Source organism: Centrocercus urophasianus, unplaced genomic scaffold (assembly GCF_019232065.1).
Source record: "Centrocercus urophasianus isolate 14NV4802_14NV808 unplaced genomic scaffold, USGS_Curo_1.0 seq_28, whole genome shotgun sequence".
In the NCBI taxonomy this organism is placed as follows: Eukaryota; Metazoa; Chordata; class Aves; order Galliformes; family Phasianidae; genus Centrocercus; species Centrocercus urophasianus.
In genome coordinates, this window is record NW_024884844.1 from 1,299,644 (window position 1) to 1,327,298 (window position 27,655).

The 27,655-nt window shown below is 39.2% G+C and overlaps 1 protein-coding gene across 5 annotated transcripts in view; it reads left to right on the forward strand.

Annotated features, from left to right (window-relative positions):
- MAP3K2 (mitogen-activated protein kinase kinase kinase 2) overlaps nucleotides 1–27,533 on the forward strand; it is a 46,379-nt gene extending 18,846 nt beyond the window's left edge. For 3 of the 5 annotated variants that reach the window (XM_042827469.1, XM_042827468.1, XM_042827467.1), the window contains 16 exons: nucleotides 1,412–1,481; nucleotides 4,156–4,274; nucleotides 6,410–6,450; nucleotides 8,693–8,792; nucleotides 9,428–9,541; nucleotides 10,135–10,234; nucleotides 10,965–11,095; nucleotides 13,595–13,674; nucleotides 14,210–14,277; nucleotides 15,512–15,607; nucleotides 16,837–17,043; nucleotides 17,696–17,844; nucleotides 18,084–18,215; nucleotides 19,494–19,623; nucleotides 20,640–20,817; nucleotides 21,402–27,533. In XM_042827469.1, the coding sequence (XP_042683403.1) occupies nucleotides 1,478–1,481; nucleotides 4,156–4,274; nucleotides 6,410–6,450; nucleotides 8,693–8,792; nucleotides 9,428–9,541; nucleotides 10,135–10,234; nucleotides 10,965–11,095; nucleotides 13,595–13,674; nucleotides 14,210–14,277; nucleotides 15,512–15,607; nucleotides 16,837–17,043; nucleotides 17,696–17,844; nucleotides 18,084–18,215; nucleotides 19,494–19,623; nucleotides 20,640–20,817; nucleotides 21,402–21,627 (1,875 nt within the window). In that variant the 5' untranslated portion in view covers nucleotides 1,412–1,477 and the 3' untranslated portion in view covers nucleotides 21,628–27,533. Of the gene's footprint in view, nucleotides 1–1,411; nucleotides 1,482–1,644; nucleotides 2,420–2,783; nucleotides 2,838–4,155; nucleotides 4,275–6,409; nucleotides 6,451–8,692; nucleotides 8,793–9,427; nucleotides 9,542–10,134; nucleotides 10,235–10,964; nucleotides 11,096–13,594; nucleotides 13,675–14,209; nucleotides 14,278–15,511; nucleotides 15,608–16,836; nucleotides 17,044–17,695; nucleotides 17,845–18,083; nucleotides 18,216–19,493; nucleotides 19,624–20,639; nucleotides 20,818–21,401 lie in introns of those variants that run through there. The other 2 variants (XM_042827466.1, XM_042827465.1) reach the window with 2 other exon arrangements.
- The last annotated feature ends 122 nt before the right edge of the window (nucleotides 27,534–27,655 follow it).

Below are 27,655 nucleotides of genomic sequence, written 5' to 3' on the forward strand. Positions count from 1 at the left end.
TTGGGAATAGGTGAACGGTTGGACTGGGTGATCTTTTAGGTCTTTTCCAACCTTGGTGATTCTATGATTCTAAATGAAAATCCATCCCCTGCTATTCTCTTTGAAGGTTGGTTCGAGATCATTGCTTTTGTATCTTCACAGCTTTCTCATTCTGTTATGAAAGAACAGATTTTTTTTGTTTGTAAGATTTTTGTTTCCTACTGGTGGATGCACGAAGAAGTCTGGAGCTGATACCTGGGAAGCTGGGTTTGCTGTCTTGAGTCTGAGGGCAGCCCAGGCCAGGTGTACTTCTCATACTCTTGCAGACTTTAGTATTTTCCAAAGCACCAGAGGGTAATTTCTTTCCCTTGGGAGTAGTACAAGAGAGTGCTTGAGAGCCTGCTCTCCTGTTATAGAGCTTGAAATAGACACAGCAGATGTGTCAGTCATCTGTTATGTAGGCAGAAAGCAATATATAGGGGAAAACGTTCTATGGCTCTCCAGTGCAAATTTCTTTCTGAAAAATACAGTCTTTGCAGGTGCTGCCATAGGTACCTGAAGCTTTCTATTTTCCCTAATGAAATGAATGCTATTTCTGTGAAATTGGTATGTAAGAGACACGATGGCAGAAACTCAGAATGAATAGACCTATCTAACTGAACTGAAATTACTTAGAGATCCAGAAATAGGGTTTTTTGCACTGGGTGTATGTAGTAATTAATTTAATCATTAGGACTGTTACAAATACGACAAATATTCTCTTGCCTTGTCTGTGAGAATGGCAAATGGATAAAATCTTAAGATAAATCACTTCTGTTTTCAAGGGTGTTGGAAGTATCTGTAATGTTCTTTGTTCTGATGGGTTTTCTAGTTCATATAAACAGGAGATACTGATGGCTCTAGATTTATCCTCTGTTTCCTGGATTTCACGTGCAGATAGCTTTGAACAGCGGGTAACAGAATTGTATAGAAGGAGAATCTCAGAATGGCTGAGGATGGCAGGATGGCCTCTGGAGCTGCTTGTTTTGCACACTGCTCAAAGCACGACCGTGCAGGGCAGGGCTCAGCACCAAATCCAGGAAGCTGTTCCAAGGATGGTGCCTCCATCCATTATAACCTGGAGTAGCAGATATCTCATGTAGTAGAGTGATATGACTAATTAAGCCACTAATTGTCGTTTGGGGATGTAGATATAAGCTAAAATCAGCTTAAGTTTGGGAGAGTATTTAGGTCTTTGTGCCTACTGAAAGTCTGCATGCCTTGCTCTGAGACCAGAGAAGCTTTGGGGATGTTACCTTTCTTATTTGCGGATGATATGCATGTTTGGTATATAGAATATTGGGGGAAAGAAAAGCTTGTAAAAAGTGAAAAGCTGACTATGTTACATTGCTTTGCCACTTCAGTAATTGTGTCTTTTGGATTTGCATTGTAGGAAATAAAATAATGCTAACGAGACAACCGCATCCCTGAAGTTCAGGTTTTCAGGCTCGCTGCCATTATGGGTAAGTTCTGAGTGCAGCTGATATAAAAATTCAGTTACTTCTCATTTCTCTTGAAGAGCGAGAACGTTTACATAATGCCTTTTTTTATATGTTCTTAGGAAGTGTTTGTCTGTGTTAACTCATGTAATGTCTACGTGACAGGCAGCGCTCAGCTGCTTTACTGCTGTTCAGAGTACTTCTCTTTTTTTCTTTCTTTTTTTTTTTTTTTTTTGAGTAAAGCATTTTCTTCTCACTGTGTGATAAATGAAAAATCCAGTATGGGAAATAGAGATTCGTGGCATTAGAAACTGAGCAATACTTGTGCTCTGAATGGTAATGACTGCGAGAGAGTAGGGCTGACAACACTGGGTATGTGCTAAAGCATGTTATCATACTGCCTTGTGTCATGGTAATGCAAAGCCGGGGCTCGAGTGCTATAACTATGATTTTCTAAGTCTGTAGCATATTTGGATTATCTGAAATTTGATGTCAGTTTTACATGTCATACTGGTTCTTTTAAGGAGTCGACTGTCAATCTTGGCATCACTTAGTTGTGCTCATTCTCAAAGGGGAAACAAAAAAAAAAAGTGGGGAAAGTAGAAGCTTTTGTCTGTCTTTTATTGTTATGTGAGTGAAGCCTACCTGGTGCTCAGTAACAAAGTAGTAATTAGATTGGCGATGTTTCTTGTGAGATGACTATTGAATCACACTGGGTATTCAGTAGGCTTTTCTTTCCTTTGTATGAAATATGCTACCCAGTGAATGTTAAGGATGATATCTACGCCAACTAACAGCTAAGAAGTCTTTTTTACCTTGCTGAGGGCTAGAATGGGCTATGACACCATGAAATAGTTGGTTTGTGGCAAGTTACGAAGTGCATATTCATTTGAAGAAGGAACAAGTGTTAGCTGCAAGAATGCCACCAGTTCTGGCATTGAACATTTCTACTAAACTCTGGGGTATGTAAATCTATAAAAGCAGCTTTATGAGTAATGACAACGTGACCAATGCTCAGAGCTATTAAATATCAGCCCAGCTTTCTGATTTGTTAGGAACCTATAAAATTACAACACTGAAATCCCACCATTTCCTGATTTGACAAATTTGTTTACTGATTTGATTTGTCTAACCTCTTGTTCCTAAATTGTCCCTTGGTTCAGTGCTTGTTTCTCCCTGTGACTGTCTTGCTTTTGATTGGACCTACCCTACATGCAACAGGGGTACATGGGACTGGACATTTGAAAATCAGTGTAAATTAACAGTTCAAGAGTAAGTTCACAGTTGGTAAATTAAGATAGACCTCTTTTAATCAATGTTTTTTAGGTGGAGCTGGAGTTTGTTCAGCCTCGATCAGTTTGTTCTTAGACCAGAATAATAGTAAGTCAGTCATTTCTTCAGTGTGAAATGAGGTGAGGTTAAAGATCGGGTTTTCCTACTGAACAAGGCATCTTTCTCCTTTAAGAGAATATGTTCATGTTCTTATGGTTTGCTTTTTTTACCTGAATGAGGTTCTCTACCCAAATTAGGTAGGTGTGCAGCTTAGTTGTATTATAAATAGAGTGGTGTTTTGAGATTGTAGAACTGAATTACCATTCATTACTATTGACTTTTCCTTAAAGTTCTAATAAAGTTGTCTTTCATAAGATGCATTGTCAAAGGTAACCCCTTCCTTGAAGCTTTGCATGCTTACACAGAACTACGGGAACCATTTAGATATTGTACATTTGATAATTTATTGTGGGTCTGCCATAGGACTGAGACTTCATCAAATGCCATCCATTGCAGGGAGACTACACTACTGTTATTAAGCAGTTTATGAGATCATTCAGCCTGAACAGCTGGAAGTAATCTTACTCATGCCTTTCAAGTGTGAACTTCCAAGAGCAATGGCATTGTAATGTTTGTACATCACATGGCTAAATTAATTTTGCCAGTGGTGGGAAAAAAATGGCCACAAAAATGGGGAAGTGTATGTGTGGGGGGGAAAGGAGGAGAAAGTGAGAAAGAACTTGTGTACTCCAGAGCACTTCCCCACGCAGCAGCATTAGTCATCTGCTACCTTTGTTTTTGAGTTTCTTAGGAATGAGCATTAAAAGCCAGAAGCTCTGGTATGTGACTGTGTAGCTGGAGGTGAAAAGTGAAGAAGGATTGACCTGTAAGAGAAAGAACAGCTACTGGTATTAAAATTATTTCAGGGAATTTTTTTCATCTTTTATTGCTTCTGATGTTTGCCCTTTGAAATATCATTGCAAGACTGAGGAAGTGGTGGCTTTTGTCTCCAATTTTTAAACAGTGTTACAGTAATGCACAATTCTGGTTTCTTATCATAAGGTAGTGGTCTTTGATTCTCTAAGCCCCCCCAAAAATATGCAGTCCTACAGAACAGGAAAAAATTGAGACTGTGGGTCTTCAGTCGGTGCTCAAACAATTTAGCTGCTTAGGAGTTCTCTTGTGTGATGTGGCCCTACTTTTTAAACCTGCCACTTAAGTATATTTACTGATCAAGCTGTTTATTTCCTTGAGCACTGCTAACGACAGACTGTATGTATTGCAGCATGGCAGTAATGTAATCTGGCAATTATATATTGCAATATAGGATGGATTTTAGAATCACGCCTGCCTAACTGGGAAATAAGGCAGTGCCGTACTTCCAATTTTAACAGTCATTTACATTTCTCTTTTTTCTTCTGAGCAGATGAGCAGCAAGCTTTGAATTCAATCATGCAGGATTTGGCTGTGCTTCATAAGGCCAGTCGTCCTGCACTGCCCCAGCAAGAAACAGGAAAACCAAAGTCATCTTCACCTAAAAAACAGGTACTCTTCAACGTCTTTACTAACCCAGTGAAACCTAACTGGCCTACTGTGACTTCTGTAATTATTCTTCATGCCACAATGAGCTATTGGTTTCTTAGCTGCCATTTCCTTTGTTCATGTTCTTAAATTAGCAGCCAAATGAAGCTGTAGGGTTTCAGACCAGACACAGCGTATGCTTCAGTGGCTCTGATCCTGATAAACTGAATGTCACAGAGGTGTTCTGACAATGTATGGAGATCTCAACTATTTTTAGAATATTTTTAAATGTTGAGCTGTGGTAGCATCTTCTATTGACAATGCTTGTGTAGAATGAATTTCACAGGCATGTTGGGTTGTGCAAATGTCAGCTGGGCACATTATTGCATGTCAGCAACGCAGCTGAAACATTCTTACAGTTCTTTACTCCATCTGTGGTCTGCATGTTTTGTTAGCTTGTTCATATGCTGGAGATGAGAATTCTTCTCAGCCGTAGTTTTTTCTACATATATTCAGTTCAGCACAACTGGAGAAACAGGAAGTTGTTGGTAGGTTGGAACTGCTGTACAGAGAGGCTCAGAGAAGAGAAGTTAGGGCTGTTACAGAAGTATGGGTAAATATCCAATTAGCTGCATGCTTATGTGATTGGACCCTTAATTGCCAAACCACAATTACATGAACCATTAATTAGCACAGGCCTGTTTAACCTAGTAAAGATGAAAGCGTTTGGTTCTTACACTACAAAAAAAAGCCGTGTCTTGTCCTTACTATTGAAGTTCAGTATGTGACAGTTGTGTGTTGCTGGTATCATGAGAGTTCTCAACTCTGACTGTAGATGTAGAGGTAATATACAGCCATGATCCATAATTATCTGAATATAAAAATATTTAGAAAGTTAGGCAAATATAGTTGAGCCACTTCTGGGTTTAAACATTTTGTACCACAATTTGATAACCTCGTGGCTGTGAATATTTATAGATATGTTGGTTATTAGGAAATTGGATGCATGGATGCTAGCTTAACGTGGGTTTAAATGGTAATATGTATGAAACAAGTTGTGTTTCTTGTACACAACATTCAGCTACGTTAAAACCTGTCCTGATAGCAAAGGCATCAACTTTTTCTTTCAAGAAAGTCATAAGCAAGCAACTGATGCTGATGTCACAGATGGAAAAGGAGTTTTTGTCTTTGCTTTTCGTTTTGAAATAATGTTATCTTCTGAAATGAAATAGTTGATGTATGAATAGCCCAAAACTGTGGGAACTGTTATTTTGTCCTCATTTATTTGTGCATTATTTGTCATTTGTTGTTACTGTCATGAAAAAACAGGGAACAAGACAAGTGAAAATCATTAATTAGGTATATATAAAAATATCTTGCTGCTGGAAAGCTTGTTAGCTGTTAGAAGCTACTGTAGTTGTCCTGGTTTTATACCATGATACCACACAACAGGCTGCTGGGTGCAGAGGCACTGTGCACTGCTTGGAAAGGTATCTTTCCAAGTAGCTTAAAAAACGAGTATCTTTGCAGTTCATTTTGTAAAAATAAATGATGGTTCTCATTTAAAAACAGAGAGGAAAGCTTCTTTGCATACAAGGAAAGCAGCTGCATTGTTCAGCTTGAAACTAAAAAGAACAGGCAGCTCAGTAGTTGAAAATATTCATCAGCTGCACAAATGAATGCTTGAAAGAATAGTTGTCTTCTGTCCATTTGCAGAGAGGTGCTGTGTTTGTGCCCACGCATCACTGAGTGTGGAAGAATGGCTGTGACAGAATCATTTAAAAATATGAATTATTTCCTGTTGTTTCTCATAGCATTCATGTCAGTGTGTGTTTGTGGTACGTGATTCTTTGGGGCTCAGTTTCATGCTGAACTTAAATCTACACTTCTGTTAATATTAAAATATACTGATTTTAAAATAACATGTTAACTTACAGAAGCATTAATTCTGTATGTTTTACCCAATTTTAAGCCTCTCCTGATATCTTAGCATAAGCAGCTTGTTAACAATGCTTGGTAAATCAGAACAGGAGAGTCATACAGAGTGCTTAATGGTTTTTCTTATGACTTGGGATTATTATTGAATGAAATTCCATTGCTTTCATTACAGAAGGCAGTAGCAAACTAATAGTGGTCCTTCTGTATCCTTTTTGTTACAGAATGATGTTAGAGTCAAATTTGAACATCGAGGTGAAAAAAGGTAAGCTGGATACATAGGAAACAATCTTGGTTTTTATCATGAGAACTAACTTGTCTAGTGTGCTGGGTTATAAGTATGCATGAATATATCTTTTATACTTTAATATATCTTTTATACTTTTACCCTTCACATTGCTACTTGCAGCCTGAAATCTTAAATGTGAACAGAACAGATTTATTTTTTGCTGCACCATGCAGTTACCAACTGCATGGTAATGTGTTGTTACTCTGACACCTGGAGCCTCAATCCTTACTATCAGTAGTGGGTTGTGCTGTGAAGGAATGAGTCTGAGTAATGTAATAGGAAAACACAGTCAAATTTATAATTATTATAAAACTTTTTTTAACGATCAGAATTTATTGTCCTTCTGCTTATGAGAGGTGAATGATGTGCACCCTTCAACCCTGCTGTGATGAGTGCTCAGGAAGTTTTGCAGAAGTCTGTCACTGATTCTGTGCAGATCTGGTTTGCAGGCGACTGCAGCTGTCTCTTTCTGAAAGGATTGCACCTGTGCAAAAATAGTTATGAGGTCTTGGAAAATACTTAATGAAAGGGGAAATAACACCGTGGTCACACTATTTGTCAATAGAGATGGTAATCCCCTTAAGCACAGATTGCTCAGCGGTAAAACCTCTGCTACTTCTTGGCAGTCCTTAATGGTGTGCAATAGAAGAGTGTCTCCATGCTGGTTACAGTGTGCGATTCCTCGTTAGGCAAGTTACGAAGAGATCAGTCAATTCCCTGGATATTAACGTTCTTCAGTAACTTTCTGTCATTGTTTCTGAACATCTCAGCTGACAGACTTAGTAATGGCTGAGTGTTACAAGTACTTTGGAGGAAATAAGTCTTTAAAATGCTTTTAAAATGGGGGACTTCTCTACCTTGGGATCTCTTGTGAAATAAGCAGAAGTGTGTGTGTAAAACAGAACTGCTTACCTGCTGCCAGCCTGCTCAGCCATGCATTTCTGCATTCCACCTTAACTCACTTTGACAGCATTAAACAATTTCATATGAAAGAAACATGAAGTGAGTGCATGCACCAGTGTATTCTCCAAACCTTAGTGGTGATAAGTCTGGCTGTGTTTGGGTTTGTTCCAAGCAACTTGAGTCTGCTTGTCCAAGGGTGCCGGGCAGACCAGGCTCATTGCATGAGTTGTAGTGCTTTCACTACCCAAATATGTAGATTTAAAGATAACTGATTTTTCTTGCATCATTTCATTATTTTATGTGATGGCTTCTCACTAGTTCTTCAAATGGGAAGTAGGAAAGGGAAGTGATTCCAGAGTTCCTTTGAGTGATGAATGGGGCACTCTGTACCAAGGAGGATGCACTGTGATGGGCAGATCCAGACCTGCTAAACAAATGGTTAACTACAGTGGCAATTGATATGGCTTTTATTCCATTATTTTTTTTATAATAATAATAATAATACATAATATAATAACAATTTCTAATTGCAAATGTCCTGACCTGTGGGCCTATTTCAATAAGAAATAGTTACCTAGCCAGTGTACCTGTTACAGCAGGGATAACAAAGACAATAATGTTTGCTTTGTTTTCTGCCAAATAAAATTTGAGTACATTCTACTTCAAATGCGAGTGTGCCTCACTAGCTTAGTCACTTGTGTAATCGTGTTCTGTTCCAAAGGATACAATAGTTCTCTATTACAAAAGGTCAGGTAAATGCATGTGGGGCTTTTTTGGTTTGGAGGGACATCCAATTAAATGAAAATTGGAAATTTTGACCTACAACTGAATCATTCTTTTGGGAGTACATTGGCACAGTTACTTAATGAACTCATCATTTGAATGTGTAATTCATTATTGTAAAAAATGGCAATCTTTAGTTATCTTCCTCAGATGAGAAACTCTTTTTAATCTTCAGAAAACGAGGACTGGCACTCCTGCTTGTCAGCCCGTCAGTCTGCTGGTTTACTTTGTTTTGTGAAGTAGGGCATGTAGAAGTTTCTAAGAACTTACCTTTGAAATGGAGGCAAAGCATTGAGAAAGAGGCCGTGTGTAGGCAAGTTGAGTACTTCTTTTTGAGTCTAATTTTATGCTCATTTTTTCACTTTTTCATTTTTTTTTTAGTGATACAAAGCATAAAGAATAGGAAATAAAGCAGGTCTTCCTTTGATCTTTTTAGCAATAAATTTTATTGTAAGAGTATTTTTAAGTAACGAGACAGCAGATTTTCATAAGTAATGGATGAAAATTCTCTGTAACTGAAATTGTGTTTCAGGATACTCCAATTACCCAGGCCTGTCAAACTTGAAGATCTTGTAGCTAAAGCTAAGGTTGCGTTTGGACAGACTATGGATTTACATTACTGCAATAATGAGGTAGTGGTTTGTATTTTCTAAATCCTCTGTGAATTGTGCACTGATTATTTTAAGGCAGAAACTTGCCCTTGTTAGCATTGACAGCCACTCCTGTGACAAAATCCCAAATTTTTGATGTGTGTGTTCTCAAATATAGGTCTTCTCTAAATCATGATAGGCATGAGATGCATGAACTGTTCAGTGGTATGGAACATCTCAATGAATCATGTCTCAAACAGATGGAGCTGTAATATTGTGCAATAGAAAAATAAGCTTTATAGCCTAGAAAATAAGACTTGTTCTTATATACTTGCATAATTTCAATTGAGATGGACAATACATTGACACTGTTGCACACATTTCTCTGAAACTGTAGGAGAAGTTGTGCATATGTGAAGTGATTGTTTCCACACTGTGAAGACTTGTTCTGACAGGCTGTGGCTGTTGAAGGCCCTAAAAGAAGAGTTAAGGTTGAGCTTCAGGCTTTTGTTTTCTGTACGTCTTGATGGTAACTTGAGGGATTGTTGGTGAATCTTATTGTTGGCTTGGAATGAAAGGGAATAGATCAGTTCTTTTATGCACCTGACTTGTTAATTCTTTCTTTTGCCCTATTTAAGGCATCTGTTTATTAACAATTTTTTTTTTCTTTTTTGTAGCTTGTAATTCCATTAACCACACAGGATGACCTGGACAAAGCTGTTGAACTGCTTGACCGTAGTGTTCATATGAAGAGTCTCAAGATATTGCTTGTAATACATGGAAATACACAGGTATGAGTTGACATTCGTAGTGCTTTTTTCCTCAGTTTTCAGACCAAAGTATAGTTTGTCTTAAAGATGAATTTTTTCCCGTTGAAAATATTCAGGGTCATTTCTTCAGTTCAATGAAAAAGCATGTATTAGCATTTTGTACTGAGTCATCTGAACTTCCCCATAGGTACTGAGCCTCCTTTTTTGTGTGCCTTCTTTACAGTGGTTGACACGTGCTCCTTAGTAGGATAATGATGTGATAGAGAACTGAGAAGTGCATAGTTTTGATGCTACTTTGGTTGTTTGAAACCATTCTTTAAGTTATGTGGTTTTGTATGGTGTGTAGCAGCAAACCTAAATGCTGAGTTACTTCGTTAATATCTAACAGCCTCCATGTTGCTAGCATTCTGTGTAATAGTATATATTGATGATGATTTCAAATATTTAGGGTGAGCTATTAAAATAGATGATTTTTGGCATAAGTTCATAAGTTTGGTTTTGACTTATTGACACAAATGAATACTTTGTACAAAAGCTTTAAAAGTTTGTGAAGTGTTTTGATTGTTAGGAGTATAAAGTGATAATTGCAGTGCATAATATGTACTCTTTTTCAGTCACCCAGTGTAAATAATGTGGAACCCCTACCCTCACTGGAAGATTTAGATAATACAGTGTTTGGTGTGACAGAAAGAAAAAGGAGGCTTTCTGTATTAGGTGAGCTACACTTGTCAACAGCTGTAATTGTAACAACTTCGGTAATATTCTCTTCCTGAAGTTCTTGTTCTCAGCACAGCCTGTTTATGTTTCTCTTACTCATCAACAAATATTGTGCTATAGAGTTTACATGGCAGTACATTTTCTTGCTCAAGTTAAGGCTCCCGTAATTTTTAATCTTAATATATGAACATTTGTTTGAGATGCTTTTCTTGGCATCAATCTAACATTTTTGCCTATTTGTGTTTTTAAGTTGGCGTGATGAAAGCTTCCAAATCTGACTGAAACTACAGGCAGTTTTTCCAGACAGTTTATGTTGTTATGAATGCACGTATTTGTGTTTTTGAAGATAAAATAGTCTACAAAGGAGAACCAAAATTCTCAAGAGGTAGAAAGCATTAGTTGGCATGGAAAAATAGTGGTAAAGAGTGCTTGGCTTTTTGTTTTGTACCAAAGAGGAAATGTACCTATATAGCCAAATTATATTTCTGTTCCTGTACGTTGGGGGGGGAAAAAAAAAGCAAAACATTAAACGTAATTGAGACAACCCTGCCCCACATGTTTCATAATTCCTGGTTTATAGCTTACAGAACAAGTATTCGGGAAGTTTCTCAAGCAACAAGTTATCCAGGCAGGCTGGATCATTGAGTGTAAATCCAGGGTCATTTGAATGAAGTCTCTGCATTTTGTGTTGCTGCAAGGACACTTACCAGCCCTTTTCTTTCAATAGGTTCTAATAATCGTGACAGAAGTTCACCTCCCCCAGGATACATTCCAGATGAGCTGCATCAGGTGGCTCGAAATGGGTCGTTCACCAGTATCAACAGTGAGGGTGAATTCATTCCAGAAAGCATGGATCAGGTAGTGTGTGCTTTAGGAAATTAAAGATTTTTGGAGCGAGATGGATTTACAAAGTCCTGCTGTTCAAGAAGGATATGGAATTGCCACCCCTGGAAAACGTAATCTGTGAGAGAAGGTTAATTACAGTGATTTAGACCAGTAGGAACCTTGTTTTTCTCTGTCAGTCTCTTAAATAATTTAAGTTGTTGCTACAAAAGGATTGTATTCTTTATTTTCATGACAGATGAGTTACTAAAATAAAAATTACAGCAAGAGGTGCCCGTGTTAGAAAGCACAAAAACATTTATTAAGAAGAATATGTAAGTAGTAACAGTTGTGCTACTTGTGGAAATAATCAGGATGCTTTAAAGAGAATTTTGGATCTGTCTGGATTGTTTGGACTCAGCTGATAGCGTTTTGGGGGAGAGGCAGGAGGACAGCGAATAAAATACTTAAATAGTTCTGTTTTTGTGTGAGGATCACACCATGTTTGTTCTCATCTCATTTGCGTTGTTGGCGTGGGCTTACTAGCACAATTAGCATTTATGGAAATCCTGCTGTCTGAATATCAAAAACATCAGGAAAAGGAGGAGGAATGCTTCTCGGAATTGACAAGTAATGTATTTTAGGGAGAGAAAATAGTGCTTCGGGTCGAAATCATTTCAATTTCTTGTTGGTGTTGTAATGGTATTTGCAAACGGCAAGAGGCGGTGGTTTAAATGAGCTGAATAAATGAGAGACAGATGACAGAATAAAAATAGTGGCAGAAAGATTGTGCAACTTGTTGCACAATTTTCATGGCTGAACTGGGAGTAGGGGCTGAATCTTATTCCAGTCCAGGATGCTATTCATTATTGTAACCACATGGTCACCTCCAGCCTGAGCCTGGGTTTGTTCAGTGAAGCGACTGCTTTTGGCCCGGGCTGAGTCATTTTGGTCACTGACTGGCCCAGTGGATGAGCTGTGAGGACCATTTCTCTCCTGAGCACGTGTAAGCTGCCGTGTAAATGTTGCTATATGAGTTGTCAGCAGGGTTTAAATAAAGGAATTTTACTTCCATAGGATGTTAATTCATACCAGGCTGCCTCCTGGACTCGTTGCTCAGCCCAATAAAAGAGAATATAATCGCTGAACTTTTGGTGAATTTAATCTTTCCAAATAGAGAGTTCATTTTAAGTGTCTGAATTTGTAAAGTACAGACTCACTTTCTGTGCACTATTTTTGCAGCAAGACCTCAATGAGTCTTAGGGAAGTTATGGATCCAAGACTTTTAAGAGGCAGCACAGGCCATAAAAATTGGAGGGGCAACTGCTTAATTTACAGCAATAAACTGTCATCCAATTCATAGGGAGCAGCGGATGTCGTACAGAATACTGAAACAAACTGTATTTGAGGAAGAAGCTCATTTAAAACAGCAGATGAGCTTTTCATAGTTTGTGAGAGGTAGACTGGTTTGTGCTGCATTCAGCATTTAGATACCTCTTCCATGTCTCTTGAAAAAATAAAGATATGAAAATTTCAGATTGCTTTACTGCCAGAGACAAAGAAGTAATGATTAGGACTGAAGGGTGGTAGTGTGGCATAAACAAAATGAATATTAGATGGGGGAAAACAGCTGGTTGTCAGGAGCACCCTTTTTATTTTTCTTTGGATTCAATTTGAGCAATGAAAAAGTGTTGGTATTTATTTTCATTACGTAATGGGTCTGGCCTGGATACTCAGTTTTATCATTTCTTCCTCCTACATGTGTGGAAGATTTCATGCAACTTGGGGGTGCTGCTTACTGGGAAATCAGGACTATTTAGAGACTAAAAAAGCCCTGTGGTGTGTCTGTAAACTCCTGCTTCAGGTGGAAGTTTATTTTATATAGAACGTGATTTGATTTGGGTGAAAAGTTGTGTTCTTTCTCTTATCTCCTTTTCTTTACTGTTTGGTTGTATTTAAAATTCTGCATTCCTTGCTTGGAGTCCCAACTAGAGATAGATGAGTTAAAGCTTTTTTACAGTGTTTTATTTCTGCTGTTTTCTGTGGGTTCTGGTTGGTCAAACTGAAAGCAATTAGGAGATTATATAAATTGCATTCATTATCTGTGTCACGTTTGAGGCTTTTTTCTTTGATAGCGACAAAATCCACTTTTTTTCTTTAAGCTGTTTTAGCTTTTTGTCTCTTTGGAGGCCTTGTTGTTGTTCTGTTAGGCCAGATTGGTGCTGGTAATACTGTAATAATAGGAGACAGTGGTGTCTACAGGAAGAGTGTAGGAGTGCAGCTCAGTGTGTGACGAGCATTGTTGAGTATGAAATGCCTTCACTAAATTCTGCTCGACAGAGTGATGGAATCCTTTCAGGGAAAAATATTTGAGGCAGGTTTAACGATAGCAGTCATTCTTTTCTCTAGTAATTCCTGTTTGTTTGTTACTAGTGTTGTCTCTTTTTTTTAATTCAGAGTTTCAAAGCATGAATGTTCAAGCCATTAAAAAAAAACAAACAACTTTCTGATCTTTATGTACATGGTTTTTATTAGATGCTGGATCCACTGTCTTTGAGCAGTCCTGAAAATTCTGGCTCAGGAAGCTGTCCCTCACTTGACAGCCCTTTAGATGGGTAAGAACTGCTTGCATTCATTAGTCATCTTTATTGGCTTGCTTAATGTGTTAATTAGTGTGACATATAATAACCAAAAAATTCTACATCATTCTTCAACTCATTAAAATTACTAACTTAATCCTATGGCTTCTGTGGAGAAAAGAGGAAATATTTGGAGGCATTAAAATATTCTGCATTTCTTTGTTTAAATTTGAGGGATTTTTGCAGGCTGTGTAAGAGATTTTGCATTTATAAACCCTGTGTTCAGCCATCAGAGTGGTAAACTTGAGTGTTCCTTTGTGGCTTTACTGGTGTGAGTGGCACAGCCTGCTGGTGTCTTACCACACTGAAGCCAAAGAGCAAGGTTTTCCATTGCTGCTTATCCCGAATGATTATTGATACCAATAGATTTGATGTCTAGATCAAGTTCCACATTTGTGAGCAGCAACTTGTATAGCATAAAGCTCCCATCGGCCGTAAAGCATTGTAATGCAGTGGGATTGTTTAGTTACTGTAGTTGCAATTTTAAAATACTTTGCTTTCACATTTTTAGAGACAACTATCCCAAATCTCGGATGCCGAGAGCACAGAGCTATCCAGATAATCATCAGGAATTCTCAGGTAGGCAAAATTGGCTGGCCTCAATGGCTTTCCCAGGTACTTCCTCTTGCAAGTAATCAAAAGGGAAGTTCATATTAAGGGGTGTTACTTTACATAAGCTTGTAATGATAGCAGAAGGCATAGCAACAAAATGCAATCCAAACAGACACAGTGAAAGATGCAATGAAACATATCTTGTAAAGGTTTTTTTCTGGTCAATGTGTGTAACACCAGTGCTGTTGTGTTTAGTAGGATGTACCTCTGCTGCTGGGAAAAAAACAACTGATGCAGTGCCTACTGGCACGCAGGTTGCTTAAAGTGGACTGCAGTGTCCATCTTTAAATTGGTGCGTAGTCCTTCAGTAATTTTCTTAGTGTTTAGCTGTTGTTTCATCCTTTGTAAAAAGAGAATCGTTTTTAAGTGCTCATAACTGCTGTAACTGAAAGCATTCCAAAGTGCAAGAATGAAGGAGAGCTGTTTGCTGTGCCTATAAATTAATGAGTCATCACCACTAACATTGCTTTCATACCGTATTCTGGCTTGAATCCAAATTGCTGTGCACGATTCAGGACACCGAGTGCAATGGGTAACCTTGAAAGTTTTTTCAGGTATCTTTGTGGATGTGCTTCAAATAACATACTTTCAAAATAATTTTGTCACCACACTTTTTGTTCTGTCTGCAGATCTCATGTGCAGTTAAACTGTATGAGTTGTAGCCCAGATTCTTGTGGAACTACTGAGCACTGCTTCCTCCTTATGTATTCGTTTTCTAACCAATTATTTATCCATGAAGGAGTTGCAACTAAAATATGAATACGTAATAAATTATAAAGGAGGACTTACTGGCTGTGTTTTGGTAATTGAGGATGTGTTGACTCATTTACCAGCATTCTGCATTTGTTCATTTTTAAATCTTAAACTAAACTGAATTTCTGTCACTTCTCCTGTTGAGCTGTTATTTTTCAGAACGTGTCTATTAATGTCTGTAGTAACTGGGCATGCTGCAGTCCTCTGGTACTGTTTTAAGCAAGAGATTACAAACAATTTAATGTTATATTCTTGAAATCCTTTGGAACTTTTAGCTGGATTTGTTGGTTTTGTGTGGATTTTGTTCTATAGCATTCTTTGCCCTGAAGCTTCAGCTTTGAAATGTATTCTGTGTTCTTACCCACGTTTAAATTTATAATACCAGAATGATTAATGTGTATGCCTGGGTTGTATTTTTAACTTTGAAATGTATCTTTGTATTTTCTAGTAGATTATGATATCCCAATATTTGAGAAGTTTGGAAAGGGGGGAACTTATCCCCGCAGATACCATATTTCATATCATCAGCAGGATTACAATGATGGTAAGTGTGAAAACTGTAGGAGTCCTACATAATTAACTTGCTTTTCTCTTCTTAAAAACTAAAGAAGAAAATCTATCTAATGAAATCTTAATGGTGCACGTGCAGCGCGTAACTAGTTACTCCTGTGTAACAGAGTTGAAAAGTAATTGCTGCCTGCAGTAAAATTAAATCTCACAAGAATCTGTTTTGTTTCTCCTTAGCTTTCTTCTATCAAACCTTAATACATTCCTTAAAGATTTTTTCAAGCATTTGTGCAAGGCCCTTATTTTCTCTTCAATCTTGTGGCAGCCAAAACTCTGTGAGTTGGCTTGAGGAAATGTCCTCTTGAAATGGTGCATTGAATTAGCTACATGTGACAAATCAATTTTGGCTGTTTTATCATGTCTTCTCAGTGATTTTTATAACACTGCTCAATAATTTGTTCACATATCACAGCACTGAAATTGGCCTGACTAGTGTGTAAATGAGTCCACTCCTTCAAGATGTTTCCCTTGCCTTCTTCAGTCCTCTGGGAACTCCATCTCTGGTGTAATACTTAATGACTCAAATGTTCCTTCAGCGATTTATGCTGAAGCTCCCTTGGATGAAACTTCATCAAGCTGTGCTGACCTAAAAATGTTTGTTATCTGAATATATTGATGTTATTCTAAGCATCTGGATGTAATTTACCTTTTTGAATACGTGTCCTTTTTTATTCCAGTGCCGTATCCATTGCTAAGTCATGCTATATTTATGATGTTTCTTTCGTGCTTTCCCTGTTGATTCCAAGGGTAGAGCTTTCTCTACTTTTTATTCTTATTTTCTTTAAAGAGCAAATATGGCAACGTGGGCATCGTTTAGATGTCAACATCTGTCTTTTTTATCAGGAATGTATTCTTCCCACCTTGTTAGTGATACAGATATAGGTGGGGCATTTCCCTTCCTGCCCTCACAGCCTCCTGTCTGTTTCTGAAGCATGTCAGTTAAATTCAGGACAGCTGTAGAAATTGCCCTCATTTTGCCGCTTGCAGTTTTGGACACTCTAATTTAAACCATTCAGACCAATCTTTATGTAACATCTGTATTAATTTCTAGTTTGAAACTTTTGGAAAATGTCATCGTTGCTGCATCACATGATATGGCGTGGGAGGTGTGAACCATGCTGTGTAGAATTCATAAAGCATTTGCATACACAGATGACATAGTAGTGTTTGTAGCGTAACGTTGGTATTCTCTGTGTAACACTGAAGGTCGTAAAACCTTTCCAAGAGCCAGGAGGACGCAGGGGAACAGCTTCCGGTCACCCGTTAGTTTCAGTCCCACTGATCACTCGCTGAGCACCAGCAGTGGGAGCAGTGTCTTCACACCAGAGTACGAGGATAACAGGATGAGGAGGAGGGGGAGCGACATTGACAATCCTACCTTGACAGTCATGGACATCAGCCCACCCAGTCGCTGTAAGTTAAGGAACTTCGTGACATCTGCTGCAAAACTCTTACCTTTCAAGTTTGTCATGTCGAAAGAAATGTGATTGAACAATGTGCTGCTCTCTCCCTAATAGGAAAAAGTCAGGATTTCGTGCTCTCTATTTTTTTCATTGCTTGCTGTGCCAGTCTTCATTTAGATTTTTCCATGGAATATACGTCTATGGTAACAAATCACTATGAAAATATTTTTGATGTGTTAAACTTTGAAGGACATGAGAAGGCTTATGTAGGCTGGAGTAACTTGTTGGCCTTTGTTGCTAATGTTATATGTCTGTGATGGAGCAAATATTCCTTGCGATGACTTCAGTAGTTGGCAGCTTTTGATTAGGCCTTCATTTTTAAAACAGTGTTACTAAGTTTGCTTAACACACTCTGTCTGTTTTTCAGCTTAGCTGTTGTTAACTGCTGAAGTATGCTTAACTTGACAAGAAATTGATTAATTTGTAGTAAATTTCCCATCTTACAGGAAGTTTTATTGATATTTGTAACTTACATAGAGAAAGTGTGATCTTACTTTGAAAAATGTAGTCCTTGAAAAAGTTATTTTCTATGTGTTGTTTTTTCTTTTAATCAGTTGAATAACAAACTTACATTAAAACAGAAATCTTGTTTACTTTTTCAGCACCACGAGCTCCAACTAATTGGAGACTTGGCAAACTGCTGGGTCAAGGTGCATTTGGCAGAGTGTATCTGTGTTACGATGCTGATACCGGAAGAGAACTGGCTGTTAAACAAGTGCAGTTTGATCCTGATAGTCCAGAAACTAGCAAGGTATGAGGTACAGTGCAGAGGTGCTGTGTGATAAGCTCAAGTGTTACAAACTAAACTTCCTTTTCTGTGTTTTAATACGCGTTTCCATGTCTTCATTAGGAATTCTGTTTTGTTAATAGCTGAAATGAATTAGCTTGGTTACTGATTTTAGTGTCACACCACATTTTAAAATTGTTGGGCAAATCCTCATTCAGTGAACGCGTTTGATTTTGTTGGTTTTTTTGTTGTGGTTGTTTTAGGAAGTAAACGCTCTTGAATGCGAGATTCAGTTGCTGAAAAATCTGCTGCATGAGAGGATCGTTCAGTATTACGGCTTCTTGAGGGACCCGCCTGAAAGAACACTCTCTATATTCATGGAATACATGCCAGGGGTAAGCAAGGAAACAGTCACCTCACCCATCATTTCTGTGGGATGCGGTAGGCACCCAAAAAAGTGCCAGAAGTGCAAAAGGGGGCAGCTTTTGCAGAAAGGCACACAGGTATTAAAGAAGCGTCCAAGTTAAAATAAAACAATAGCTGGGTACCAACAAGTATTTGTAGCAGTCCCTCCATGTCTTTTACATTGTTTGCTTTTTCAAAATTGTTGTGGTTTGTACAAAATTTTTTTGCATTTGACTGTGGCATATGAAGTGCTGAGCAACCTTTTGAAAAGCCTGCATCGTTTGTATACTCTTGAGTCTCCTTGAACTTAATATTTCGTTTTGTAATGCTGTGGGCTCTTGGCTTGGCAACATATCAACTGCGGAATTGTTTTAAAACAAGAAAGGTAGCAAAGATAGGTGTGGGAAGAAGTGCATACCAAAATTTTCCTCTCTTTGTTTGTGGCACTTGGATACATGCAGAACTGTTCTACTGTTACCGTTATGGTAAGAAATGTACTCAGCTCTGAACAGTGCCAGTTTTCATTTTCTCACCAAGTGGGGTCAGCAGAGCTAAATAAAATGTGCTTTATACATAGGATTTGTATTTCTGAATAGTTGCAGCACTGTACTTCACGGAAGAAAAGTGTGTTTTTAGGTGAGTTTTGGGCTTTGTTTTGGGAGGATTCTTGAATTCATTTGAGATTTGAAAGACAGTATTGCAGCAATAATCTTTGATTAAAAGAGCCATGTTATGCAACGATGGTTACAGAACTGAATTTTTGACTTGATGTTCTTTTAAGCTTACTTTTTAATTTTTATTTAGCTATAAAGCATCACCCACCAGCCTCTCCTGTTTTTTTTTTTTTTTTTTTTTGACAACTTTTTTTTTCCCCTTCAAATATAAACTAACAATGTAAACTGACCTGCTGATCAACTTGAGTATCACCATTTCATTATCAAAAGAACCAAGAGTGGTGCTTACTTACACGTTCCCTTTTTCTGTACAACACGCTGTTGCTGTTTAGCTACTCAATAGTTTTAGAGTTAATGGCTTAACATTTTAATGCATGACTTCTCTGTTCAGCCTCTTTTGTGTAGAAGCTTTGATTTAAAAAAATTTTTTTTAAGGGACACAAAACTACATCTGTGCTTTAAAGTTGACCCAGAATGCCCTGCAGCTTAAAATGTCTGTGTTTTGGCCATGTAATCATCACTGAAGTTCAGCATTAGTGTATCAGACCACTTGTGATCCTAGGAACATTAGTGTTCTATACTTCTTTGCCATAGGGGTCCATCAAAGACCAATTAAAATCATATGGAGCACTCACAGAGAACGTGACTCGCAAATACACACGGCAGATCCTAGAAGGAGTTCTCTATTTGCACACAAACATGATCGTCCATCGAGACATTAAAGGTAAGAAGGAGGACAGTCTTGGGCACAGTTTCATGCTGTTTACTACAAATTCTTTTTCAGTCCTGTCAGCCAGGTGTGACTAAATTAAGCATGGGATACTGAAATACTGACTCTGATGGAAAGCAATCATGATTCTTTTATTCTTGTCACTGTTGTAAACTGAGTGTTCTAGCAGACTTCTGAAAAGGTTTCCCTAGTGTCTGTCTGCAAAGCATTCATGATAAAATTTCCTTCTGAATTTAAATAGCTTTGAATGTACCAAAAGACCATGACAAGCAGTTGGAATGTACAGAGGAAAGCATCATGACACAAAACTGAGTTTTGTTTCTATCAGCTATGCAGAAACTGCTCAGCCTTTCACTGTTACAGAATTGCCTGGCAGAGGTGACTCCCCTGACCTCAGTGACTCACACTTCTTGCATTCTTCTGCCAGGAAATTGATGTACTTACTTTTTGCTGATAGATAAAGGGGATGTGTAAAAGCTGCAAGAGTGATATGAAGAGAAAAAAAAAAAAAAGAAGCTGCAAGAGATATGTGGGAAGATGGTGGTGATGTGCAAAATAGGTGTGGTGAACAAGCTTTGTATCCTCTAAAACTCTTACAATTTTCCTTTTGCTTTGTATCAGTAACGTTTTTTTTTCCCCAGAAAGGTGAAATAACAATGACATTTCTGTTATGCAGATGAGTATTTTGAGCAAGTCTGTGACACAATTTGAGATTTTCTTTTAGTACCGACTCGAGGCGTTTTTAGTAGTGTGAGAATTCCCTGTTTCGGGTTGTTGCCCTCACATGGCACACTTCTTTTCTTCATCAGCAGTTCCAAAGTAATTGAAACTTTCTGGGAAAGGCCTAGGTTGCAAAAGACACGTTAACAGTTCATTTTACTGAACCTCCAAATAGAGTAATAGGAGTGGAGAAATCCTCTGCAAGTGCCAGACCCATCTCACACTGTATTACTGAACCCAAGCTTTTTTAATACTGCTGTCTACACCAAGCTGCATTCTTTTCCTTCCAGGAGCAAATATTCTGCGAGATTCAGCAGGCAATGTGAAGCTGGGTGACTTCGGTGCCAGCAAACGACTGCAGACCATCTGTCTGTCTGGTACAGGAATGAAGTCTGTCACAGGAACTCCGTACTGGATGAGTCCAGAAGTTATCAGTGGAGAAGGGTACGGCAGAAAAGCAGATATCTGGTATGTTACAAAACTTCTCTAACAAAACTCGTGATGATTTCAGGATGGGCGGTTTCTCAGCATAATGTGAGCGTTTGTCATCTGAAGTTGAAGTGTTTTATTCTGGGGTTTAAGCTGAAGAAGATAACACACGAGAGCACTGGCAACCACATGAGTGCATTTAGAGAGTGTAGCACTGAAATCTTGGGTTTGTTGCTGCAGCAGTTCGTGAGCCTGTTGGTTTAGCAATCACAAGAGTATTCTTTGAACCAACCTTGCATGAAGGTCTGTGTCAGCTGCTGAGCACTGAGATGTCAATGAGACTAGTGGCAGTGCCTTCACACAACCATTAGTGCCTGGATAAATACCTCGTTAGCTCTTCACTGAGGTACTAGCTTTTGGCCCAGTGAGGCTATGCGTTGGAGATGCACAGACAGTGATTTGCTGAACGCTGTGATAGCGGATAGCTGCTTTCAAAGTTGCATTGTAGAGATGAGTGAACACTGCTTCCTTGTGGTACTTCAGAAGCTACTTGATATTTCCTGTGTTCCTACAAGAGCATGACTCTGTTGTAACCTGCTGTCTTGCTTTTGCCTCTGTTTCAGGAGCGTAGGTTGTACAGTGGTAGAAATGCTCACTGAGAAGCCCCCATGGGCAGAATTTGAAGCAATGGCTGCCATCTTTAAGATTGCCACTCAGCCAACCAATCCCCAGTTACCACCTCATGTCTCAGACCATGCTCGGGATTTCCTGAAAAGGATTTTTATCGAGGCCAAGCTGCGACCATTTGCAGATGAACTGCTAAGACACACATTTGCACACTATCACTAACAGCCTGCCTCAACTCAGCTTGCGTCTGCTGCATTTATTTTCTATTTGACTGCACTTTTATTTTTTATTTTTTACAAAAAGGAGAAAAAAGACAAGAGAGAGAACGTGTTCTCTTGAATCTTTGTTTCACTTAGATTGTAAACAATCTAAATTTTGTAACTAAAATGAGAATCTTCCCTTCCCTGCTCCCACCGGGACTAGAACTTCTTGTTTCTATAATGTACTGATGTGGTTCATGTAGATAAAGCACTTTAGTACACGTTTGTTCCTTATTTAAAGAGGGAAAAATAATAGAAATGATTGGACAGTCAGGAACTGCGTGACTTTTTTTCTGACACCGCTGACTGACTCAGGGTGCAGGGAAAAAGACACGCAGCCAGAGGACAAGAAGGTGCTCCTCTGTGATCGTTTGTTACGTTACAGGTACTTGCAGCAGAGAGTTCTAAGTTCTTATATTTTAGCAATTTAATGAGTTTCTGCATTGTGTAATTTAAGTGGGATCACGTGGTTCTGGGAGTTAATTATAAAGCTGGAAGAACTTGGAATTCTTTGTACGAAAGCGTGTCTTGACTGGTACTTCTGTGTGACCAAAAAGAAAATAACAGTAACAAAAAAGAACACTGATGAGATAAGTTCTAGAGCAAAATCTCTATCATATATTCTGAACAGGAAAAGAATTACAGGTAAACAGATGATGGACCCGATCCTAGGAACTGCTGTACTGCAAGGGGAATGTTTCCATAATAGAAAAGAGTCAGCTGTTGGATGTAAATATTTAGGAGAATGTCTCCTGCTGTATCTGCCAAAGAAAATCCTCTGTTACATACACTTGCAGGGAGACTATCATGTTAGATAAGAAATATTAGAGGTGTTGAGAGAGAATTCTCCTCCATGATGCCGTGAATGTCTGGGGGAAAGAGAGTGGCTGATCCTTCTGCAGTATGAGTTACACGATTCAGAACGATCCGTAGCAAACAACGCCTTCAAAGCTGTTGAGGGGCGCTAGGATGGAATGTATGTCAACATCAAGTGCCTAAAGAATATAAAATCCTTCCCCTTATGCACTGTAAGCATTGGTTTAGTAACACAGTTCAGTCATCTAGGATGTGTTAAAAATTCCTAAAATAAAATTGAACTTATTTTAGCACCAGGAATAAATCACAGAGAAGAAAGACCCTGCTTTATTTTTCATAAGGTAACGATGATCAAGGAGGCACAGCACAAAGCTGTGTGAAGGAGAGGCCCGAAGCACAGAGCCCCAGCAATCGAATAGCATGAGCGTGCTTAGTCCAGCCTGGTAACCCAGCTATTGGTGTTCTTCAGCTTTCCAACTGTCATGAATTCAACATTAATCAACTTTTTCTTTTTCTCAAAGAAAATAATAAAAGAACAAAGGAGAAACTCTGAATTGGAGCTTCTCAGTCGAGAAATGCTGGTACTGATCAGAGGTAGTTAGTAACTGAATTTTATAGCAGAAAAGTCAAACTTTCGTATTTCTGTGGAACACAACATAAGTAACTTAAAAAGGAATTTGGAAATAAACAATTGGACTACGGAACTGAGTTAATGTATACTGTTTGGATGATTCATTGTTTGCTTTTGCTTTATAAAAACAGACCAGGCTGAGACTGTGACCCTTGTCCACTCTGACAGGACCGCATTATTGTCCCCAGGCTCTGCTCTGTTTGACATCTTTAGGGGAATAGAAGAATTATGAAGTGCATGGAGGCAGAGTAGTAAATTTACCCACTCTCACTCTAATAAACTCATGGGAGTTCTGCAATTGTTCTGCTAACTTCCAAATTTGGTATGTGAGCTTAAGTAGGAATGTGAATCTATCCTAGCTGCTTTGCCTGTAGAGGAGGAAGAATGAGTTCTTGGCCGTCTCCTCCGTGGCTGAGTGGTGCTCTGTTCCATTTATTAGAGCTATCCCTGACTTCAACCTTTGTCTGTCAGGGGACACAACCATGCAAGGTTTTCCGAGTGTGGAAAGACAATCCTGACCAGGGAAGATTTAGAAAGCTGAAAGGAAAGTCTGCTTCTGCTGACTGACTGGATAAAAGCTATGAAAGCAGATTGTGGGAAGAATTTGTGCATGCTCTGCTGTAAAGGACCTTTGCTTTATAAACAACGTTTAATGAAAGCAATGGAGGGAGGTTTAACACAGGGCCTAGTTTATGTAGCTAATTTAAAGATCAGATAATTGAAATGATTACTTTCAAGCTGATCAGGAGGGTACCAAGACCAAGTTGAAAGTACATGGAGAGAAATCAGTTGTGGACAGTGATATCTGCAAAGGCAAGGAAACTCTGTATTACCGACAAAGGACTTTAAAGGGAAACAACCAGGTTTACCTGTAACATTCTGAACATTTCAAGATGCTCTTCTAAAAGGAAACTGCACTCTCTGAAGCTTGAAAATTTTCAGAATCCTCTTTTCTAATAGAGTCCTTTTTGTGAGACAGTGCTGGCTCATGTGTGTTGCAATATCACTTTCTCATGATCTTAATACTGAACAATCAAAGTCACTGCTTTTGTGCCTTGTCTAAAAGTGGCATTCAGTCATGACAGTGGTAAGCGTTTTGGAACCTGGAAAAAAAGAAAGAAAGAAAAAAAAAAACCGATTTGCAGAATGCATTTCTCTTGAAATATCCAAAAACTGCTGATGTGGAGACAGCACTTTTAAAATGAAGATGGCTTGTGGCAGTTCCAGCAGTTTTAGCACAATGTTACAAACTTAGCCAGAATTAGGCCTGAACTGTTTTATTTACCCTACTGACCTAAGAAACTTGCAGGAAATTGAGGTGATGATTACCATACATACTTTGAGCTAGGAGCTAAACCAGACTTTGACCAAGAGGTTTGCTAATACTCAGACCCTTGCATGTTGTACTTCAACACTGTTGCGCTGGGGTGATGTAGGAAGCCAGTTTGCATTAAATAATGTTATACATCTGTATGTGGTGTCTGCAAAACACTTCACTGACTACTGGCATGATAATGAACAAAACTTAATTCTGACATTTCTGAGGACGCGTGGAACGGCGTGCTTACAGCTCCGTTGGCAGAGGTTTGCAGAAACAAAATCCCTTCTCACCACTTCTGGTGTCTTACTAGTGAAGATAGCAGCATTTTAGAGTCCTCAGTTGTTCTTAGTTGTGAAGTCCAATAACCAGATAATGCCAGTGAAAGTGACACTGCTGCAGGGTTACGTTTTGCTTTTCTGTAAATGCTGTTGTGAAGCTGTGCTCCCCAAAAGTAAGAATCCAGGTTCACAGTGAGTGCAGAGGACTGACTGACCTGCTGAGGAGTTTTGGTATCGTGTCTCACATATTAAGGAACAAAAGTTCAGCTGTTTCTCTAATATTGCTTTACTGGTGTAACTGTCAGTCCTGTCAAACTAACTGTGCTGGTAGAGCGGGACTGAAAGCTTCAGTCATATCACAGCAAATTGTTGCATTTTTAATTTGGGTGATGGAAATATCTGTGCCAGGGCTTACTAGATCCATATCTTGTTAAGTGAATAGGTAAATGTACATCGACTTCTTCTGTTGACAGCTTAGTCTTTATTAGCTTGATTTGCAGTTCTCATTGTAGCTTAACAGCCTTTTCAGTGTAACAGAATGGAAAGTTACTACTTTTCTCAGCTTTTCCCAGTTGAAGTTGGGCTTTGATGATCCTTACAGGTCCCTTCCAACTCAAATGATTCTATGATTCTACGATTCAGCTGTATGCCTTAATTGTATCCATATTGTAATATCACATCGATATGCTATGGCTGTCATACAATTCTGTGTCACCAAATCGGTGTTAGAGAATACCCTGAAGTGCCTCAAGCAGGTTTCCCTTAACTGTGTTGGAAAGCATGCTTTAGTTATCACTGCATCAGACTTCTAAATTGAGAACTTTTAAAAGCGTTTTTTGGAGTGCTTCCAACTCGAGCACAGGTTTCAGATGGGCACGTTGGAGGCTGTAGACTGCTATGCAGACCAGAAAATGACTTTTCTCTAGCTTACAGCAGTGCTGTCACAGCTGGGATTCGGCCTTCCAGCTCTGGGTACCAGACTCTGGTTTTCCTCTGGACTTCATAGTGGATGTGAAACTATAGCTGGTACATCTGTAAATGTGGTGCTGTATTAATGGCTGTCTACTTTTGGTGCACAGGAGCATTATCTGCCTAAGCAAATCAACAGATCTCTCAGCGAGGCTGATGTTGTCCTACTAAATTACTGCCCGTTTCTTTTTGGATGATGCCAATCCTGCCGTTGTCCTGACTGAAAGCCGCCTTGCAGCGCCCATGGGTGCATGCAGCAGGTGTAGCTGGCAGACAGTAGCAGACAGCACAAAGCAGTGTGTGACTGCAGCTTCAGAGACTTGAGCAAATTGGTCAGAGATACAGTTAGTTATTAGTTTTAAATCTTTAAAATCTGTCCTGCGTATAGAAAAGCGTAACTTGTGTGCTGTAGTGTGAGTCCATAACGGTGTTTCTGGAAAAGCAAAGTATTACTGCCAGGGCTATTTCCTCCTGCTGGTAACTTACTGTCTTGTGTCAATGACAAGTCTGTAGTGTACAACCATATAGGATTACCAAAGCTTTTCTATTCCCATAGACAGAGTCACAAGTGACAGTCCATGGGTTAGTACTGCTACTTGTGGGCACGCATATATCCACCAGGTACTGGTACACAGTGACAGACACTTCCATATTTAAAAGATTGGTGTTAGATGCTGCTTTGGTGTGCAAAATTCACGCACCGTTAAAATCAAGGGTTTGGTGTGGTGGGTTTTTTTTTTCCTTTTTTCTTTTTAAACTCTTTTTAAATTAATCATATTGTTGTTATTCTGAAAGAAATGGATGAGAGGGGTGACTAAACCTGCAGGCTGTGACCTGCACTGCTGTGTGCCACAGCATCTCTGAGCTGCTGGGAAGCAGCCTTACATGAGATCCAGATGTCACCCACAGCCACATGGGTGCGGGGGCAGAACTGCCACCAAGCTGGCTTCTAAATCAATACTCTTGATCAGGAACAAAGCAACTCCTTTCTCTTTTTATTTTCCCCACTTGGCCTTCCTAATTGGCGTGACTTAACACTGCTGCGTGGTGGCCACTGAAAGCTCCCAAGGAGGCTTTGAGCCAACCTGCAGCTTGTGCGCCCGGCCCGTGCCTCATCCTGCAGCTGCAGTGAGGAGCCGTGCTGTGCAGGGCTGCAGCTCCAGGGCAGGGCTGTGCAGGGCCCTGCTGCCCGGGGGTGGCAGTGCATGGGTTTGGTCTGTCAGAGGTACATCGTGTACTCTGGGGGCAGGCAGAATGGAGGAGGTCACATTTCTCATGTTCCAAAGGAGCAGTGCTAGCAGTCTCGCTTTGGCTAGACCTTAGGTTTTTGTGAACTTACCTTAAAGGGAGAGGAACTGGATTAATATACATGAAAATTGTATCTCATGGTTCAGTCCTTGCTCTGAGTCCAGTGATGAGGAGTGGAGGTCAGGGCCCCTGTCGGAAGATACGAGGACACTTCACTCCAAAGTGGATACTCCCAGGAAACACTTCAGAGGTTTCTCTTACTCCAATCACAGCCCATCCTTTTCCTGAAAGGTTATCCCACGTGGGTTTAAAAACGAGGGTTATGTTTTGGCTGCTGAGCAGGCGGTAGGCTGTCAGTTCCCAGTGTTGGTTTCTCATCCTACCAGCTTACAGTTGGTATCAGCCCTCCAGTCCCACAGTCCATTACAGCCTCACCTCTGTCATCTCAGCCCTCCCGCAGTCATACGATGGAGAATCACTGTAAATACATGGAGGAGACGTAGATCAGTCGGAACGTAGACTTTGTTTTCATGAAGCTATGAATAAAACTTTGTAAATTTCTCTTGTACATTTTTACGTAGCCATTAAATTCTCTATTTAATCTATCAGTTTCTCACTGTAAATGTTTTTACTCTCAGTTGAATGCTGGGCACAGTTTGTAATGTATGTACACAAAGGTGTTTTTTTCTATCAACGTTGACTTTTTTGCACATTTTTGGAACTATTT